General features: G+C 34.1%; 2 protein-coding genes and 1 long non-coding RNA gene across 9 annotated transcripts; 1 reads left to right on the top strand and 2 right to left on the bottom strand.

Annotated features, from left to right (window-relative positions):
- Window positions 1-420: 420 nt before the first annotated feature.
- Window positions 421-5,625, bottom strand: LOC124220941 (RING-box protein 1A). 3 transcript variants are annotated; one of them, XR_006883696.2, is made up of 6 exons: window positions 5,468-5,625; window positions 5,272-5,299; window positions 3,869-3,990; window positions 3,495-3,580; window positions 2,051-2,218; window positions 421-1,973 (listed from the first exon to the last, which is right to left on the bottom strand). XR_006883696.2 is itself a non-coding variant. In XM_046630420.2 (5 exons), the coding sequence occupies exons 1-5, from the start codon at window positions 5,558-5,560 to the stop codon at window positions 2,206-2,208; spliced, it is 342 nt and encodes a 113-aa protein (XP_046486376.1). In that variant the 5' UTR covers window positions 5,561-5,625; the 3' UTR covers window positions 421-2,205. The 3 variants fall into 3 exon arrangements, 1 of the variants encoding a protein (XP_046486376.1); XR_006883697.2 differs by having other exon boundaries at window positions 421-1,976; XM_046630420.2 differs by having other exon boundaries at window positions 421-2,218.
- LOC138191206 (uncharacterized) lies at window positions 5,423-6,969 on the top strand. Its single transcript, XR_011177549.1, has 2 exons — window positions 5,423-5,876; window positions 6,421-6,969. It is a non-coding gene; the product is annotated as an uncharacterized lncRNA (long non-coding RNA).
- On the bottom strand, window positions 6,369-18,123 carry Hmt4-20 (Histone methyltransferase 4-20). Of its 5 annotated transcripts, none has more exons than XM_046630417.2 (9): window positions 17,995-18,123; window positions 16,326-16,577; window positions 15,970-16,135; window positions 15,557-15,727; window positions 15,263-15,391; window positions 14,920-15,124; window positions 14,304-14,709; window positions 11,587-13,527; window positions 6,369-11,129 (listed from the first exon to the last, which is right to left on the bottom strand). In XM_046630417.2, exons 2-9 carry the CDS (start codon window positions 16,556-16,558, stop codon window positions 10,730-10,732), a joined length of 3,651 nt encoding a protein of 1,216 aa, XP_046486373.1. In that variant the 5' UTR covers window positions 16,559-16,577; window positions 17,995-18,123; the 3' UTR covers window positions 6,369-10,729. The 5 variants fall into 5 exon arrangements, with proteins under 5 accessions (XP_046486373.1, XP_046486375.1, XP_046486371.1 ...); XM_046630419.2 differs by lacking the exon at window positions 17,995-18,123 and adding an exon at window positions 17,689-17,982 and having other exon boundaries at window positions 14,935-15,124; XM_046630415.2 differs by lacking the exon at window positions 17,995-18,123 and adding an exon at window positions 17,689-17,982.
- Window positions 18,124-18,666: the final 543 nt, after the last annotated feature.

Consider the following 18,666-nt stretch of genomic DNA (forward strand, 5'->3'; position numbering starts at 1 on the left):
TACGCGAAATATGCATCATGGCTTCTCCAACAATTTTACTAACAAAATCTACATTTAATTTGATGAAAATGACAAATGGACGATACGTACAAAATAATAATAATAATGATAATAACGATGATGATGATGATAGTGGTAATGATAATAATGATAATAATAGTACCAATAGTAGTAGTAGTAAAATATAATAACAACATTAATACATTATCAGTTATAAGTTAGCTAAATGCTGTAAAAGCCAAGAGAGACTTACAGTGAAACAAGATTTGCAAGATAAAGACTTAGATAAAGTTATATGTTTATTAAAATAAATATCCTTCTTAACATTATCAAGTATAGAAATAAACGGTTCTTTTTTACATTAATCATTCAAGTCTTTTGATTTTTTTTTCATTTCTTTCTTCTTCTCATCATGCTCTGAACTTACATCTAAGAATATAACTATTTTTTGAGACCCTGGCAAAATGGGCCATTATTATTATTATTATTTGTATAACATCATCAGACTGAAATAAAGAACGGTTATATATCACAAATTTTTATCTTTTTTTTTTGAGAGAGAGAGGTCACAAGAACACACTCCCAGAACAAACCTACTTCATACCAGTATAATATTTAAATCTATAATTTAATTTACAGTATTGTTTACTATTATTATTATTATACTTTTAATCGAATATATATGTATATTCAATTGTTATAATACAAAGCTGCTAGAAGACTGCCGCATGCCAAGTAAAATACGAACATAAATGTTAGACCCTAACTTTTTATGTTATTCATTGCTTCACCCCCTTCTCCCTACATCATATGATCATACTTATTTCGCCTTATCCATAAATACGTATGGAATTGCACGTCAAGTTTCACAAGAAAAAAAAAAGAAAGAAACGAGAAAAAAAGAAAAACAGTAATCAATTTTGATACGTTCAAAAAAAAGTGTCTTTAATATAAGATAAAATCACAAGAAACTATGACGTAAGAATAAAACAATATTTAAAGACCTATGTAGCTAAAATAATTGTATATGATTGACATTTGGCAGAAGTCTATTGTACGTGCTCTATCAAAAACTTATTAATTGGTATGACACAGCATTGTGAACGAACGATTATTTTCAAATTTCTATTGCCGCTATCTGAATTAACTCCCATGTGTAAATATAAATACGTCGAAAAACACAAACATAGGGTGTTCCGATATATGTAAATGTAGATCAGTAGATAATGATACAAGATGATACGCATGGTCATCCAATGATAGATAGTCCTAATTTGTATTCATATTTCACTGTATGTATATATATAATGTATAACGTATTTTCTTCCCGAATCAACCATTAAGTCAACTTTTTTTACCTCAAAAGCGGGACGAAAGTGGCATATTTTTCCCTAAAACGCATTTACGGAAAATATTAGCCTGATTTAAACGTCACAATTTTCAAATAAATATTGCGGCCAGAGTTGAGTCGGAAATAAAGTCCTATATGTAACACAAGAATAAAAATCGATTGTTCCCTTGGGTGATTACTACCCGACTGAAACTCCATTTTTATTATGAATAGTGAATAATTTTACGGCCAGTTTTGCTACCAGGAAACAGAAGGAAAAAAAGTATTTGAGTAAATTTTCCAAGTCTATACACCTCACAACTAAAGCCTCGAGCAGTTTAGCTACACAGCTTACAATGAACTTTTCAAATGACACGAGGGAAATGCTTGCATTAATATACGTTCATGTTAATTTCAGCTATAAGATAAGTCTGAATGTGTATACTTACGATTTGTCATTTAAATTTATTCAAGTTTTGATACCTATATTAATTACAAAATAGCGACACGACGACTTTAAATCTGGAAACACGATCGTTACGTATTTGTATGAAGAGCAAATAACTTGAATAACTTCGTCGAGAATGGCAATACTTCAGCTAAGGCATGACGTAAGAGCGGTCCATCAAAGAAATGAAATAACCTGCTTACAAGTGAAATTTTAATTACTTGTTAACTTTATACCACGTGCGATATTGGACAATATCTGAGAATACTTACTGAATTATTATAATATTTTTCTTTTTTTTCAGAAGAGACGTGAAAGCAGTCGTAACAGATTTTGATAATTTTGTAGAAATTGTTTTTTCATTACACCAGGGTCGGTCGCGTAGTTCTTGAGGGTTCTGTTCTTCGCGTCAGCTGTGAGCATCCGGTTAGTGGCCATACCTTGAATACGCGAAAAGAAACAAACAATTTACAAATGAATAAAAGTGAATTCAGGGTTGTTAAAAAAATCAAAGTTCAATATTGATTCTTTTCTTTTTTTTGTGTAAAAATTATTTCTCGTTATTGGATAATAACAGAACAAATGATGTTGTCAGAAAATCTAATATAATACTAAATAACCTCAAGACTATATTACCATAAGTGAAATTCGGAACGGACAAAACGTATCTAACAAAATTTGTTGTACGTGTTCGTATAATTCATCAATCGCGAGTTACATTATTGAATTTAGCTCTGTGTAAAGCGTATCTCTAATTAATAATACCGGATACTTTTTTGCAAGGGTATCGAATTTCAAATATATTTAAAGAATAAGAATCCCTAAAAACTTTTTGCTTTCATTTAAAAAGATCGTAACAACCCTGATGTCAAGATGCAAGGCAGCAGTTATCACACCCGATGAAACGCACAGTACGATTGAGTGGATGCAAAGACGCATAAGCGGATGCGGGGATGTGGGGAAAAGAAATACCGTCATTCATAGATTTAGTTGAATATAGAATTCGTAAAACAATCGGTGAATTAACATTTACAAACTGTCAGGGTCCAAATCTTCGGACATTTTCAGTTCCTGCTAAACTCATTTTCTTTAACGGCAATACAATACGTAAATTATCATGCATGTTTTACATAGGATTATGCCGATTTTTATCGAACATGGGACATTGGTAGCTGAATGTCCTAAATTTAGTATGAAAGTTTCGAGGTACAGTGAACCAAAAATCAGTTTTTTTCTTTCATCGGTCATGTAGTGACAATCTAATTGCAGCAGGTTATTTTCACTTGAACTGCAGTTCTGGGAATAATCTCTGAAAATTGTTCAGAATAATGTGTTTGAAACCGAGAATAGAGAAATTAATCGTTATCTAGAACCACTAATTCCAATTACAATTTTTAACTGCCAAGCAGGCGTTGGTTAGAATTTTTACTTCCCAATCATGCGGATTTTTTCCCTCGCCGTTGATTTCGTATAAAGTTGAAATTGTATCCAATTGAATTCACAGACCGGTAGGAATATACCCTGAGTATAACAATTTTATATCTGCCCCAAAAATCGTGAATATCAAGACGTCAGAGAGATGAGTTTTTTTTTAAATCTTTGATGTGAGTTAAGCAAGTAAAAGAAATGAAACAGAATAACATAAGATACAAAGAAACGACAATATAGACGAAGCAAACAAGCAATATACTAAGTCTGTACATGTCCAATACTCACTTTTGAAATTCCCATTCACGATTGTCCAACGGGCACACCTGGCGAGTCTTCAACCAACGAGAGATGCAATGGAAATGGAATGCATGCTGCGCAACGGAAATTAAACAGAGTTAATATCAACAGTCAGAGTAATGATGATGAAAACAATAATGTGTGTAATCATAATTAAAATAAGAAAAGATGGAATAGGAACAAAATGATGAAAGTCAACTTATAAACACTATATAACATTTCTTTACCGGTGATTATAAATGGAGCAAGCTTTGGAGGTGTCGCTATTCAAGTTATTGCTGACTAGGACGAATGATCGCATCGTAAGACAGAATCAGACGTAGTGATAAGAGAATATGATACATTTTTTGACAAATACTCACGTTACACACCCCCCAGGCGACTGTGCATTCTTCGCTAGTGGCGGAAGCTTGGTTAGCCTGACATTCGATGCACAAATCCATGATGTGATTTCGACAAATTGCACAGTTGTCGACCACGATATCTGCACATAGAAGGAGAGAGCGTGAGAGTAGGAATTAACCCTCCACGGAACCCAATTTTTTTTTTTTTGTTACTGCTTCCACGGAGCCCCTGAATCTTTTATGTCCTGTCCTGTATTTCTTCATCTTGCAGTCTTTTTAAAAATCTGGAAAACTCTATGGATACTTCCCTGGGTTTCTACTGCACGCTCTAATCGTTTTTACAATGAAATGTATCAAAACTTTTGCAATAACAATCAGAATTCACATAGTCATTTGCAAAAAATTGGAATTCGTTAAAAAAACATGAATATCTGCAGTAAATAAATATCAAGAAGAAATACTGTATGGTTGTAAAGTTCAGACGATGACCTTTCGGGATAAAATAGTTTCATTTTCCACGGCTCAAAAAAGTATATTTATTTAGACATTCGAAAATGAGATAATCTTGATTGGCATCCTGACTGTCGGAAATAACTCTTCAACTTCTTTTCTGTCCTCTTCTTCGTCAAAAGCCTCATCAAAATTCTGGAATAATGACGTACTTCCTCGGCGCTCCTCTCTGCCATACCTTATATTTTGGAATATGTGTTCATAAATGACGCCGTATTTATATAAGGAACTCAAGAAACCTTTATATTATTGATAAACATTTGAAAATAGTAAAACAAAACGGAACAAATAAAATTGCCTTACTATTGCAAACCACTAATGCCGTCAAACTCCTGGGTCTTTCAGGGCACACAATCGATTTGTACTCTTTATTACTATTTACCAACAGACTGCTGGACTTAGTCATCTCTTAGCTCTCAAGTCCTCACTACCAATAACTTTGTTTAGGGACTGGAGCCAGGTCCAGCTCTTCTTGCATATCGGAGATATTCAAGGAGAAACTTCAGGTTGTGCTTCAAAAGACTCAGGGGTACCGCAGAGGATCAAGTATAAATAATGTTTTGGGAATACCGATGATCGCAAGAGTCGATGATAATTAAAATACTTTAGAAACAATGAGTCAATACATCGCTCAGCTTCAATATCAACATAAAAAACATCGCATAAGATTGGATTGACCTTTGAAATTTGTAAGAGCATTTCGCCGAGTCTACCTGTTGACTTATTCAACTTTTCCATCGATTCTATCGATCACACTGAGAAGAAACACGTTCTAGTAAGTAAGAATCTTTAATACAGTGGCAAACGAAATATATCTTGTTGCAAAATGTGTAACACGAGTGACGACAAACTTCGTTGGATTTTGGTACGGAATCAGATATAACTTAGAGTGGTTATTTTGAATTTCTTACCCCAGGCCCATAGAGCAACAGCATTCCACTGGAACAAATACGTAAATTCGTTATATTACGACAAATAACAAGTAAGCTTGTGTTGATGGTGCGATGACATGGCTAATTGGAGGTTAGAGTATTGTCTGTGTCGTTTCGAACCGAGGTGGGTTGACTATGAACTTCAAGTAGTGTTACTGCGGTTTCTCATCAATACCTTTTTCACTTCGAAACGTTTCTTCTCTCCTTTGCTGCTGCTGGAAGTTGGTAAATCAATCTCCTCGTCATCTATGTCCATAGCCGATGCCATTTTTAATTTTGACACCCACGACAATTTCGCGTGCCTGATCGTCGCACGCTTTCGACTTTCGAGTTCGAGGGTTTCTCTCTGGTGATTATCTGTTTCGACCTGTTGTACTCACTTTCAAAATCTTCACAACTTACCACAAAATGAAAATTTCGTAACTGTAAAACACAGGCGTTATATAAGCACAGATACTTAGCGTGCGTTTTATTTCACTGACTCATCAGATGAGTGTTTAATGTCCTTTGTCTTCAAAATGTGGCAAATAAAACGCATCCCAAATTACATCCAGCAATCGCAAAATCGTTACTCTGAACTGAATGTAAATATTCCACGTGACCACAGAAAGCCCAGTTTTTTTTATGATAATTCTATTCAGGACAATTCGTTAGAAATTTGTTACACCTTTACTAAAAAAGTTAAAATGTTCATCAATGCTATAACAATAATTGCATATTTATCATGAGCAGATTTTTTGGAATCTTTATAAATCAGAGTACAGCTTAATTAAACTGAAATCTGCTAACAAATTCAAGATTTTTGAATTAAAATAAGACTGAAGCAAAATAATTTTACCTTGACATAAATATGATTCAATCCGAAAAGCTGAGTTTGATTTTTGTAATTCGATCTCGGTTCATTAGAAAGTACGTAATCTGATCAACATGTTTCACAATTCAAGCATAGTAACGTTTCTTAGATTTTTATGAATCCTGACAATTTACTTTTCATTGTCCGTTCATTGATCATTTCTACTGAATAGACAACGACTTGTCAACAAAATACATATGATTGTAGAAATACATTCATGTGATTTATTTGTAAATAACTTGTTTTATTTTTGTCCTTATGTGAATATTTCATAGAACATCTCGTGTTGCCGAATATAAGGGAAAATTAGGGATGGACGGTACGCGAAATATGCATCATGGCTTCTCCAACAATTTTACTAACAAAATCTACATTTAATTTGATGAAAATGACAAATGGACGATGTGTACAAAAAAATAATAATGATAATAATGATATTATTAATAATAATAATAATAATAGTGATAATCAGGATAATGGTAATGATAATAATGATAATAATAATAATAATAATAATAATAGTAGTAGTAGTAGTAGTAGTAGTAGTAAAATAAAGTAACGACGTTAATACATTATCAATTACAAGTTAGCTGAATGCTGTAAAATCCAAGAGAGACTTACAGTGAAAAACGATTTGCAAGATAAAGACTTGAATAAAGTTATATGTTTATTAAAATAATTATCGTTCTAAACATTATGAAATATCGAAATAAACAGTTCTCGTTTACTTAGTCTTTCAACTTTTCGGAATTATTTTTTTTTTTCATTCCTTTCTTCTTTTCAACATGTTCTGAACTTACACCTATGAATTCAACTATTTTTTTGAGACCTTGGCAAAATGGGCCATTATTATTATTATTATTTGTATTACATCATCAGACTGAAATAAAGAACGGTTATATATCACAAATTTTTATCTTTTTTTTTGAGAGAGAGAGGTCACAAGAACACACTCCCAGAACAAACCTACTTCATACCAGTATAATATTTAAATCTATAATTTAATTTACAGTATTGTTTACTATTATTATTATTATACTTTTAATCGAATATATATGTATATTCAATTGTTATAATACAAAGCTGCTAGAAGACTGCCGCATGCCAAGTAAAATACGAACATAAATGTTAGACCCTAACTTTTCATGTTATTCATTGCTTCGCCCCCTTCTCCCTACATCATATGATCATACTTATTTCGCCTTATCCATAAATACGTATGGAATTGCACGTCAAGTTTCACAAGAAAAAAAAAGAAAGAAACCAGAAAAAAAGAAATACAGTAATCAATTTTGATACGTTCAAAAAAAAGTGTCTTTAATATAAGATAAAATCACAAGAAACTATGACGTAAGAATAAAACAATATTTAAAGACCTATGTAGCTAAAATAATTGTATATGATTGACATTTGGCAGAAGTCTATTGTACGTGCTCTATCAAAAACTTATTAATTGGTATGACACAGCATTGTGAACGAATGATTATTTTCAAATTTCTATTGCCGCTATTTGAATTGACTTGTATGTATAAATATAAATATGTCGAAAAAACACAAACATAGGGTGTTCAGATGTATGTAAATGTAGATCAATAAATAATGATGCAAGATGAAAGAGAATATAGGTATAGTCATCCAACGATAGTCCTAATTCGTATTCATATTTCACTGTTTCCTATGCATATGTATAATGTATTTTTTATATGGATTTACAAATTTTATTATAAACAGTGAATAATTTTACGGCCAGTTTTGCTACCGAGAAATAGAACGAAAAAAAAGTTTTTGAGTAAATTTTCTAAGTCTATACACCTCACAACACAAGCGTCAAGCAGTTTAGCTATACAGTTAGCTTATAATAAACTTTTTAAATTTTGATCCATTGATCATATTACTTAACATGCTGTCAAAGTTGAACAAAATTTTTTTCCTTCAATTCGCTCTCACGTATCTTCATATAAAGTTGGTTACACTCAATATCCCAGGAATTCACATAAATTTTAGCTGATTATAACCCTTTGAATCTTACACATTTATATCGCATACGGCTATGTTGAATACTTGAAGCAAAGTATAAGTTCAATATCATTTGTGAACAAGATGAAACATTTGGTACAACTCTGAGAAAATATTAGTATTCCAAATATTCAGTTTCAATTGCTTATTGAATACATCATTTTTCATAATACGCAACAAATTCTCCGCTTTCTCTAGGGGTACGTTGAACTGATATTTTATGCAATACATAAACAAGTAGAAGTGCCTCATTTTACATATTCGTTTTCATATTCCTACAAAAACAAGTACGATGAATGAATGGCACTAATCAGTTAATCCTAGTATTATATACCGGTTATAAAAGCGTACAATATGTAAATTCTTGAGATAAGTTATGACATATCCGTTGAAAAATGTTTCTAAATTGCACCATGAATTAATTTGATTCAAAATTTTCTCATCCTCCCCAAGAATACTGGTTCAAAAGAACGAAGCGAAGAGGAAAACTCGGAAAATTTAAATCGAATGGGATTAATCGAAGATTACAATCAATTCTTTTCTTAAACATTTATTTTGAAATAACATATTTCGGTTGCTGAATAAAATCATGCATGCACTAAATAGGTAACTTTTTTTTTCAACGGATGTTTCTACACAGTAGCTACTATATCGTTCAACATTCAATTTTGCTGAATTAAAAAGTTAGTCAAAACTGATCGTTAGATGTGTGTTGAGGCGCTGTATGAAAACAGAATACAGAATACTGTTACTATATCTTCAAATCTATTTACAATTGTTCTGTGATAATATGTCACATATTATTATTAATTGATAAATCAATAACAATAATATTAATATTAATAATAATAATAATAATAATAATAATAATAATAATAATAATAATAGTTACTAACTGGTATTTAGCTATTTCAATTATTTTATAGTTTAATTGCTATTTATTATACATAGTAAGTATGGATTCTCTTCACTTGTCACTTTATAAAGACAATGTACACGAAGAGATTTAACAAGTGATTATGGAAAAATGACGAATAGTCTTTGTTTGACTGGGATTAAGATTCAGAGCCAATTTTTTTTTTTTCAACACTTCTTCACTTTTGTCCTGTACCATTCTTAAAACACAGACAAATGGATTTTTCGAATTCAATAACTATTTCTACATGTAGTTAAAAGATGCATGGAAAGTTCATCATCATCGATTATTTCTGTTTCATCTCATTTCAATTCATATTTCAACATAGTCCCATCAACAGTTTCAATAAGTTATATGAACACAGACTCAATAGGTAATATATTGAGTGACATTAATATTAATCACAATAATCAAGAGTCTCCAAAGATGATATACCTGTACAGACTAAATTTAATAGGATAACCTATCTTGTTACTTATAAATCAGAATGAAACACCAGTTACATGTGTATAGAAATCTTTAATTATCAAAATCTGAAGTGTAAAAAAAAAGAAAAAAATACATATTTATAAATAAACCTTTTTTTTTACAATAAAGTTTATTCATCAATGTATCGCGATGAAGAAAAAACAAGATTCAGACTAGGAAATATCTTCAACTTTCCTCGGTTACCGTACTAAATTTAAGATCTCTTTAGGTAATATGTACGTACCACAGGCATGAAAATATAATCATAAAACGTGGATTCTTCGGCAATACATCATTTGAATTGAACCCAATTTGTTTTGCGCCCAGAAAAATCTATAATCGTAGATTGCTCTTTCATTTTTGTGAGCTTTTTCCTCTTACTTATTTTTTATAATAGAAACTGATCATAAGTATAAACGCGTAGTGTGTGGATACTTACAAGTCCGGTTTGATTTGATAAGATATTAGTAAGCAGATATTGATGACATGTAAATACCGAAAAAACTTTCAATCAATTGATTATATTCATTATATAATTAACACATATTAATTTTTCTATTGGTAAAATGCAAGTTTTTATCTCCTTTTTTTTTTTGTTTCTTGAATTTTTCTTTTTGCCTGTAAGACATGCAAGAATCACCTTTGAAATCCCTTGAATTTATAATATAACGAATTTTATGAACACCGGCATTTCTTTAAATAAAAAATCTGTGCTTGAAAGTCATAGGATCCTGACTGCCGTGGACACTTGACTGGACTGGACTAATTTGATTCAAGAGAAAATGCATCAACATGTTAGTATTCCTAATGCGAACAGTCACCAAAAACCCGCATACTCACTCGATTTGTCGAGCCTGATTATTGCATACCACACAGCACCAGAATATTCATTTCATCAAATATAAAGTAGTTAATTATCACAAAATCTTGCTTATGAAATCGATCGCAACTGCTGAAACTAATTGAATTGACGGAAAAAGTAAGCAGATTCTTTGGTTGATAGTAGTAGAAAAGGAAAGTTGGGCAATGGCAAACGGTTCCTAAATTGTCTTCGTCAAACACAGTCTTTTATTTAAAGATGTTTCTTCTTTTTGTAAGTGAAGAATAATGATAATGATAATGATAATAATAGTCAATAATTGATCATAATATTACAACTATTTTTATATGCCCAGACCTATCCGTTAAGAATGTGGTAGATCAATAGTATGGCTCTCGTTGCCAAAAATTAAACGTAATCGTTTCATAGGAGGTGGTGGTGGGTTTAAATTTATTTCTCGTTTCTTGTGCCGCCTTTCCCGGTCTCTTGTTTTATGTTTCTTACGACGCCTGCCCTCTTCCACACCCTCAACTCTTAAAACTTCGTATTCCGGTTCATAACTGTCTTCGCTGAGGCTTGTACCAGACTCAATAACATCATCCAATACTGGAGAACGCTTCATACGTAATGTTAGCTTTAGCCTTCCTCCTGTTCTTTCCGGAGTCGCGGGACAAACTTGGCAGTTTTGATTGCTACTCAAAGACCATTGACAGTCCGGTAGCGACATTGACTTCTTTGTGCTCTTGTTCTCCTCTGTCACCAGCCTATAATCATTTAGATAATAACATCCAGCCTGAGTAATTCATGACATTTGTTCTGTAGTAACTTGAAAATCAAAAGTTTGAATGAATAAAAAAGAACTTGCGACTTTGCTTCAATAGCTTCTCATGAGAGTGTTGAATTCAGTTTGAAGTTGACGGAAAAATAATCTCGACTCAGATTTCCTTACGAAGATTCATTTCATATGGCATTGCTAATTCCAAGGCAGACCAAAAACTTTACTCAAAACTAAAGCCATTTATCATCTGCTTATTTTTTAGCAATCACGTCAAAAATTAAAAAACAAGGCTACCGTTTCTGAGGGAAATTAGAACACAAATGTTCATTTCTCACAATTCGATAGACAGATTTGCTGCTTTATACAGTTTTGAAATAATAACCACCATAAAAAAAAAAAATATATTCGATTTTGTTCGATTAAAAATGCTCGATCTTTCTCACCTTTCATTACCCGCTCCACCAGTCCTTGAATTCTCCTGCAAATAATTACTTTTTCCTTCCCAGCTGTTGGAATTCGGCTGCGTATTTGCACTGCGCGGCCAAGGTTCCTCAGGTATAAGTGCAGGAGGTTGCAGGTGGCTAAAAGCTTCCCCGCCTTGTGGCAACTGCAACCGAGATTCTGGACTAACCGATTGTCTGTCGTTATTTCTGCCTCGTCTAATCGCCGATATTTCAATGTCTTCCAAGTTGCTTTCCTTCTCGTTAAACTCGTATATATCACCCTGAATGCCTGAATCATCATCGGCAACTGCTACAGCTGCCACCGCTGTTGCGTCATTTCGTTGATGACCCCTTCGCTGGCTCCTTGTTAATCTTCCGTTAGTTCTGACTCCTTTACTTTTGTCTCTTGACGTAGAAACAGTCTGTTGTCCACTATCAGGTGAGTCACCCTCGACACCAGATTCCAAGGAAGGTTCAGTGAGCCGTTTGTGATTCCTACGAGACCTCAAGCTGATGTCAGTGCTTTTGGCTCGTTGCTGAGTTAATCTTTTTATTGTTATATTTCGCCGATCCTCAGATTTTCTGAGATTCATGCTGTGCGAATTGTCCAAGGTATCTTCTTTTCTTGGGAAATTTTGATCCGGATTATTTTTTCCAGTCATCAACTCTTTATCATACGTATTGTCTTCCAAGATACCTTTCCTTGAAAAAATATCGTGAGAATCGTGCCTCTGCTTTCGTGTATCATAAAGACTTTCATGATTACGTCGTAGATTTAGGGTGTGACATTTTTGTTCTGAAACAATTCCATTTTGCCTTAAAGCTGATGAGTCATTTCTACGGTTTTCTCTATCTTGATGGTCGTCGTTTCTAGTTGTATGACTTTCAGCAGCAATCGATGGTACCTGGACAGAGCTTTCCGATTTTTCATAGGTTTCTAAAGAATTTTCATTGCCAGTATTTATTATGTTGAATTCTTCTTCTTGCAGATGATACTTCACCTGACTTATTCTATCAGATTCACTGTTTGTTTCACTTACTTCACGAGATACGGAACTGGACCGACTAGTTTCACTGGAATTTTCATTTTGCTGGTTATTGGAAGCTGTCTGAAAGCCCATTGTGTGGGATTGATTTTCGTTAATCTTATAGTTGTGCTTCGTATCTTCCATCATATTTTCATGTACCATTAAACCATCTCTGACATTCTCAGGCATCTGCATTCCAATGAACCTTTTAACTCTCTCCTTGTTTTCTTGTTCGTCAAGCTGCATCTGCATATCCTTACAAAAATTATCTTTATTTTCAATAGATGCACGGACTTTCTCTGAAAATTCATGCTTTTCACTAGTTGAGTTATGAAATTCATTATTCTTCGATGATCCGTTAGCATCGATCTGATAATCAAAATTTGTATGGCCTTTGTTGAGTGCTCCATCTTTCTGCTGATTTATCTGAAGGGAATTCAGGTTCGAGAGACAAGGAACCAAAGAATTACCACACTTTTGCTGACCATCAAAACATATTTTCTTATTATCAATGCCATAGGCTTCAACCTCTCGAGATTCGTCTTTGTCATTATTATCCATCGACGAAAGAGCAGACTTTGACGTCTCATATGCGTGTAAAGTAGACAGTCTGTTTTGAAGATTTTTATTCAAAACATTCGATGCTCCTGAATTTTCGTCGCCATTCTTGGTATGAAGTCTCCCCATACTGTGGGAATTTTCATCGAAGATATCTGCTCTTAAACCGTTGTTCGAATGACTTGGTTGCAGCCTTGAGAGTAATTCGACATTCTCATTTTGTGTTAGATCGGATTCATTCTTGCACATACTTATTTCATGTTCGTCTCGACTATTTGTTGTAGAACTGCTCGACCTCGACGAACCGTCATCCTCACTGGCCCTGGTTCTTTTCGTCTCTGTCCTCTTTTGAAGCCTGTAAGGCATACGCGAATGTTCGATTCCGCAAACGAATATCACAAGATTACATTTCGACAACTCAAAACTTGATTAAACAAAGAAAAAGCTTTACATAATGATTACCGAAACTTGAAACATCGATTGCAAATTTTCAAGTTACAAATCTCAAACAAAAATGGTGAGATAGTACAACCAATTATCGTATAATGTTGTTCACCCAATTTGAGTAGCGGAAAGTTGAAAGTCATGATCTTCAATACATACGAAAATTATTAATTAAACTGTTTCAATATTGTCGAAATATTCCTGTTGCATTAAAATGTATTCGCTAAGTCTATACAAACTTCTGAATATGGCCTTTCTAGGCATAGTTCATTACTCAATCGCCTAACTACACTGCACAAAATATATCTGTTAATTCTTTTGTATTTGATAGGGTAATTTAGAAAATACAAGTAATATTATAAACGACTCGTCAGTTTCGCAATTTTTTAAGATTACGAATATGGAGATATTTCATTATACGAAAAGCTAATTGTCTTTAAGAATGGTTATCAATCGTTGGATACAAAATACCGTGAATTACAGGCCAATAGCTCCTACTACTATCAGTATTCTCAGAAATCATACTTACCCCTCTTACTAAAATTGTGTCCTGTTTATCAGTTTTAAGAGCCGTCGCCCCATATCATTAGATATTACAGATTATACAGAAATGTATACAACTACTTACCATGCAATTTCACTAACATGGATAAAGCTGAATATAATCGAGATTTCACAAAAGCATACCTGGAAGCTCTGAGGCTTTGACTGTTTTTGTTGTTATTGTTGTTGCTTTCTGTTCTCGCCATCGACTGTTGTTTATTCCTGAGATTTCGGGTGCTGACAAGATTTGAGGTAGAGTGTTGTCGAACCTGTGGGTTTTCACCATTGTTGTTCACGTTTACTGGCTGTTGCGCAATGTCCGAAAACCGACATCCCTGGGCAATCAACAACTCCGCGTCATATTTGGTCAACCCTTTTCGTCGCAATTCTTTCATACTAAGAGACAGGGGTGTTACAGCGGAATTTGCAACCAGCATGGCGTTTTTATCTGCCAAAGAATTTTCAGTTTGCTGTTGCTTGTTTCCAGATGGAGGCTGTTGTCGATGTTTTGTACGATTTATACGATTATCGGTTTCTCTTAAGCGATACCCTGCAACAGTTGAATAACTGAGTAAAGAATCTACCATTTAACTGTATTGAAGATGTTACACAAATAGATAAATAATCTAAACAAACGTAATCAAATTCGACCAAGATATGCCACCATATAACATGCACTACCAATAATTCGTGATGGCATCTGCTGTTTTATGTATATGTATAAATGTAGCCTATTACAATATCAATAAAAATTCAATACTTTTGCATGAATTACCAGATGAAAGCTCTTCGCCTGGTTTTTGACTGGCAAATGCACCTGTCCCACGTCTCTCGCACGTTTCGCATTCACAGTAACAGTTTCCATCACCAAAAAAATCCTCACCATAAAAACAGGTTATTTCTTCACCCACTTCTATATCACGCAAGACTTTGACGCAGGCAGTGTCTCTCCCAGTTGCGACAAACTAACAAAATGATTAAAAATTGAATTTTAACTACTATTTCAACCTTTAATCGACCATATGTTCAAACTGTAGGAAACTATATCTAGGAATGAAATTTTCGAAAATCCAAGCTGATTGGATTATCAATGTTGATTGTACCTTGCAATTTGCTCGACAGTCGTGATTAATATATGCAGCAGGGCCCAGCCAAAGCTGTGCACAATTCTTTCTACAGCTGAACATTACCGAGAAATCATTTTTGCCAGGATGCAATAAAGCCGCTTCTTCCTGAAATTATTTGAATAACCTCTATTTTTTGAAACGAAACGCTTTGCAATATCAATGATGAATATCAAATACATTGACTCGATGTTTACGCATAGAAATAAATTTCACAGTATCTATCAGTAATTACTAAATATCAAACTGGGGTAATTAAGGAAAGATTAAAACCTTTTCACTAAGTTCGGCTATACACCCTACGAGGCATGAAATCTTTTCATGTTTTGGCCACCGACGAGTTGCACATATTTTGGCACCCTTCTGTCCCTCTAGTGAGTACCTGTAACAGGGCTCAATTGCGAACCCTGAATTTTTGTCAAATACTCTTAAATATCGGTAAATCTGCAAATAATGTACAATTTATATCAGAAAAATTAGAATATATAACCAACAAACGTAAAAAACGAACGATATTTGCAAGATCAAATAAAATCAAGTCGTATTTCGCCTTACACCTTCTATGCACATATCTGTAAGCTTTGATAATTATTTCATTAAATACAAGCAGTCAGTTGATATATAATTACCAGACACATCCTGGAATACAATAGACGGGTGTGACTTATATTTTCTTTAATACTTACGTGTTTTTCTAGATTAATCTGCTGCTGTTTAGATTTTGTATGGGGTAATCTTGCTCCCCAATCACCCCCCATTAATTTTTTGTAAGCTTTCTCATAATTTTGAGTTTGAATGAACTCTGTGATAATCTTGCGCAGTTCGTCTTTATTAGCTTTCAGAGGTCTGTATCTAAAGTATTAAAAAACAAAAATTATGAAATGTGAATCTGTGCACTCCTACGTCGAGAAAAGTTAGTTTGCATTAATAAGATTGTAATTGCTTTGATGTTGAATAAACAAAGGATTCACAAAAGAATTCAATTTCATTCTGGTTGTTTTATTTCCTTGAATCGATCATTCAGCAATCAAATAATTGATACCTAATATTCATTTTGTGCGTTGTGAAGCCTAAGTAGGGATCGAGCACTAGAGACGTTGCAAGATCATCGTTGTCAGAAAGCTCCTTGGGCGTCATACCACCTCCGCTACCACCACCACCACTTCCACCATTGGGCTGCATTTTTGCCCCCACAGTTCCGCCTACTCCCAATCTTCGCTCGTGCTTTCTCGCTACACCTGCTGAGCCCTGAACTGATAATGAATCCACCACCATTCTGCAGGTCTTGCTCTCACTGAAATCAGAATAACGAATGAGCTCACATCAGCTCAATGCTGAACTAAAATTTCTAAGCTGCAAACACTTTGATCAACTTTGAAGTCTGACAGAAATGACAAAAATTTTAATGAAGGCTTTCTACATACGCGGAAAATTGTTTTCTATTGAAGATGTACTGTGTTGTAACGAGTTATGTGTGGAGAAAGAACATAAACAGTCTTTTGACAAGATCACAAAAATCAAGATTTTGTTACTTGAGGTAAGACTAGAGCTCACGATTTAACAGGATGTTAAAATTAACGTAGCATTTACATGTCCACGGTATATATGAAGAGGTTTAAACACCGCTAACGGCAGTAATAAGGGTGCGTAAAATTTGATTTATTTTCATAGTTGAATGCATTTACAGTAATAGTAATGGAGTTTATGAAGGTAAAATGTGATCTGATTTCATTTATAAAGCATACCTAGAAACAGAACATTTCTCATGTAAAATACATGTCGAATATATTAGGCTCCTGGGAGTAAGAGAGTGATTCGTCATGATTTGAAGGAGCGGATAGGTGAATGAATGAATGATGTTGTGACCAGTGATGAATTCTCACAAACCATTGTACAATTCATTGGAAACAGAAGAATACTAACAGTTTATCACATGGCTTAGAAGCATTCGATATAACCACATGTAATGTAAATGCTGTTATACTGATTGAAACTGTAACAATGTGATCTAGTAAACCGATCCTGATGGAGGGTCAAGATTGTTGGATGTTACATGCTACATCTTTACAAGAAAATAAGACACCTTGCATTTTATAAAGGGGGAACCCCGAAAATTGATAATAATTTATAAGTTAATATGACACTTTGTGACACTCAAAGTGAAACTTCGCATAGTGACAATCATGCGATAGCTCTGGATGGTGATAAATTATTGAATTTACGTAAAATTTGTAATATTTTGACAATTTGACAAGAGGCTCTGGCGACCATGCCCTAATGGCCGCAGACAAACCGAGTGCCTGCTCGATACCCGTTTACCCCTTTATTGTGGATTTAATTTCAGAAGTTGATCCGATAATATGAATCGTCCGTGACACTCGGTGTCCGAATATTATTATAATTACCATAAAATGCCGCTCCTTATAGCAGGGTTCTCGCATTTTAGGTATATTTTCCGATATTTCACAGCGCAAAGAAGACGCGTTCCGAGCAACCATGGCAGGTTGACCGCGATACGCACTTGGAAAAATTAAACAATTTTATCGTATAAGTCCATTAACCGAATTCCGAAACGGTCGTGTCTTATTTCCCAAACTTTTGAGTATTTTTCAACTACGAATATGAACACGTCTTCCACCATATATTAGGCGTAATATTGCTGAAACTCTTGTTTTGGAACTACAAACTATCGCGTATGCTTCTGTACTCACCGAAGTATGCCGATCTAGTGATCTTTCCAGTGACACCACCCTGCTAGAAATGATATTCCTCTTCACTCTGTGGCTCATTACTAGCCTCCTGTATCGCGCTACGCTCACTTCTTAGAATAGCGGTACGACGGAGGGAGAAAATTCTTCAAAATACATGTTCACTTGTTACCTGTTTCCGATATTCTATCAATTTTTCTGTCATTTATTCATAGTATTATTTGTCTACTGGTGCCAGAACTGCGTTGTCATGACGACCATTCGGCGTTCACTGTGAAAATCATACCTAGCAACGAACGGCAGCGTCAAAATGACGGCGGAAACTAATTTTTCACAATTCTTCGGATTACGTGAAAATGAAATACGTTTTATTTTTGCAGATTTCTATTCAAAACTTTACTTTTCCAATAAATATTTGCCTTGTGTGTTCAAGACTTACTTCGAGTCTGAAAAAATTTCCGATCCTAACTGCTTTGTTCACGTGCTACGCTAAAATCAGACGCCAATTCACAGATAAATCATCGCAGATGGAATTGATGGAATCCACAATGACTGAGTGCCGGTGACGGTACAAAGAACCTTTAATTGGTCGAACAATTCTCGTTAACTGATTAATAATTCTAAGGGCCTGGGGTTTGTCAACTCCCCGATACGCTCCTGAGGTCGGCGTAATCA

The sequence above is a fragment of the Neodiprion pinetum genome, chromosome 6, assembly GCF_021155775.2.
Source record: "Neodiprion pinetum isolate iyNeoPine1 chromosome 6, iyNeoPine1.2, whole genome shotgun sequence".
Lineage (NCBI taxonomy): Eukaryota > Metazoa > Arthropoda > Insecta > Hymenoptera > Diprionidae > Neodiprion > Neodiprion pinetum.

Coding starts and splice junctions, on each gene's coding strand:
- LOC124220941 (XM_046630420.2), bottom strand. CDS start 5,560: ATGGCATCGGCTATGGACATAGATGACGAGGAGATTGATTTACCAACT. Junction 3,991..5,271: donor TGTTGCTCTATGGGCCTGGG/GTAAGAAATTCA, acceptor TTCTATGTGCAG/ATATCGTGGTCGACAACTGT. Junction 3,581..3,868: donor TCGCCTGGGGGGTGTGTAAC/GTGAGTATTTGT, acceptor TCCGTTGCGCAG/CATGCATTCCATTTCCATTG.
- Hmt4-20 (XM_046630417.2), bottom strand. CDS start 16,558: ATGGTGGTGGATTCATTATCAGTTCAGGGCTCAGCAGGTGTAGCGAGA. Junction 15,728..15,969: donor AGATTAATCTAGAAAAACAC/GTAAGTATTAAA, acceptor CATTATTTGCAG/ATTTACCGATATTTAAGAGT. Junction 11,130..11,586: donor GGTGGAGCGGGTAATGAAAG/GTGAGAAAGATC, acceptor AAATGATTATAG/GCTGGTGACAGAGGAGAACA.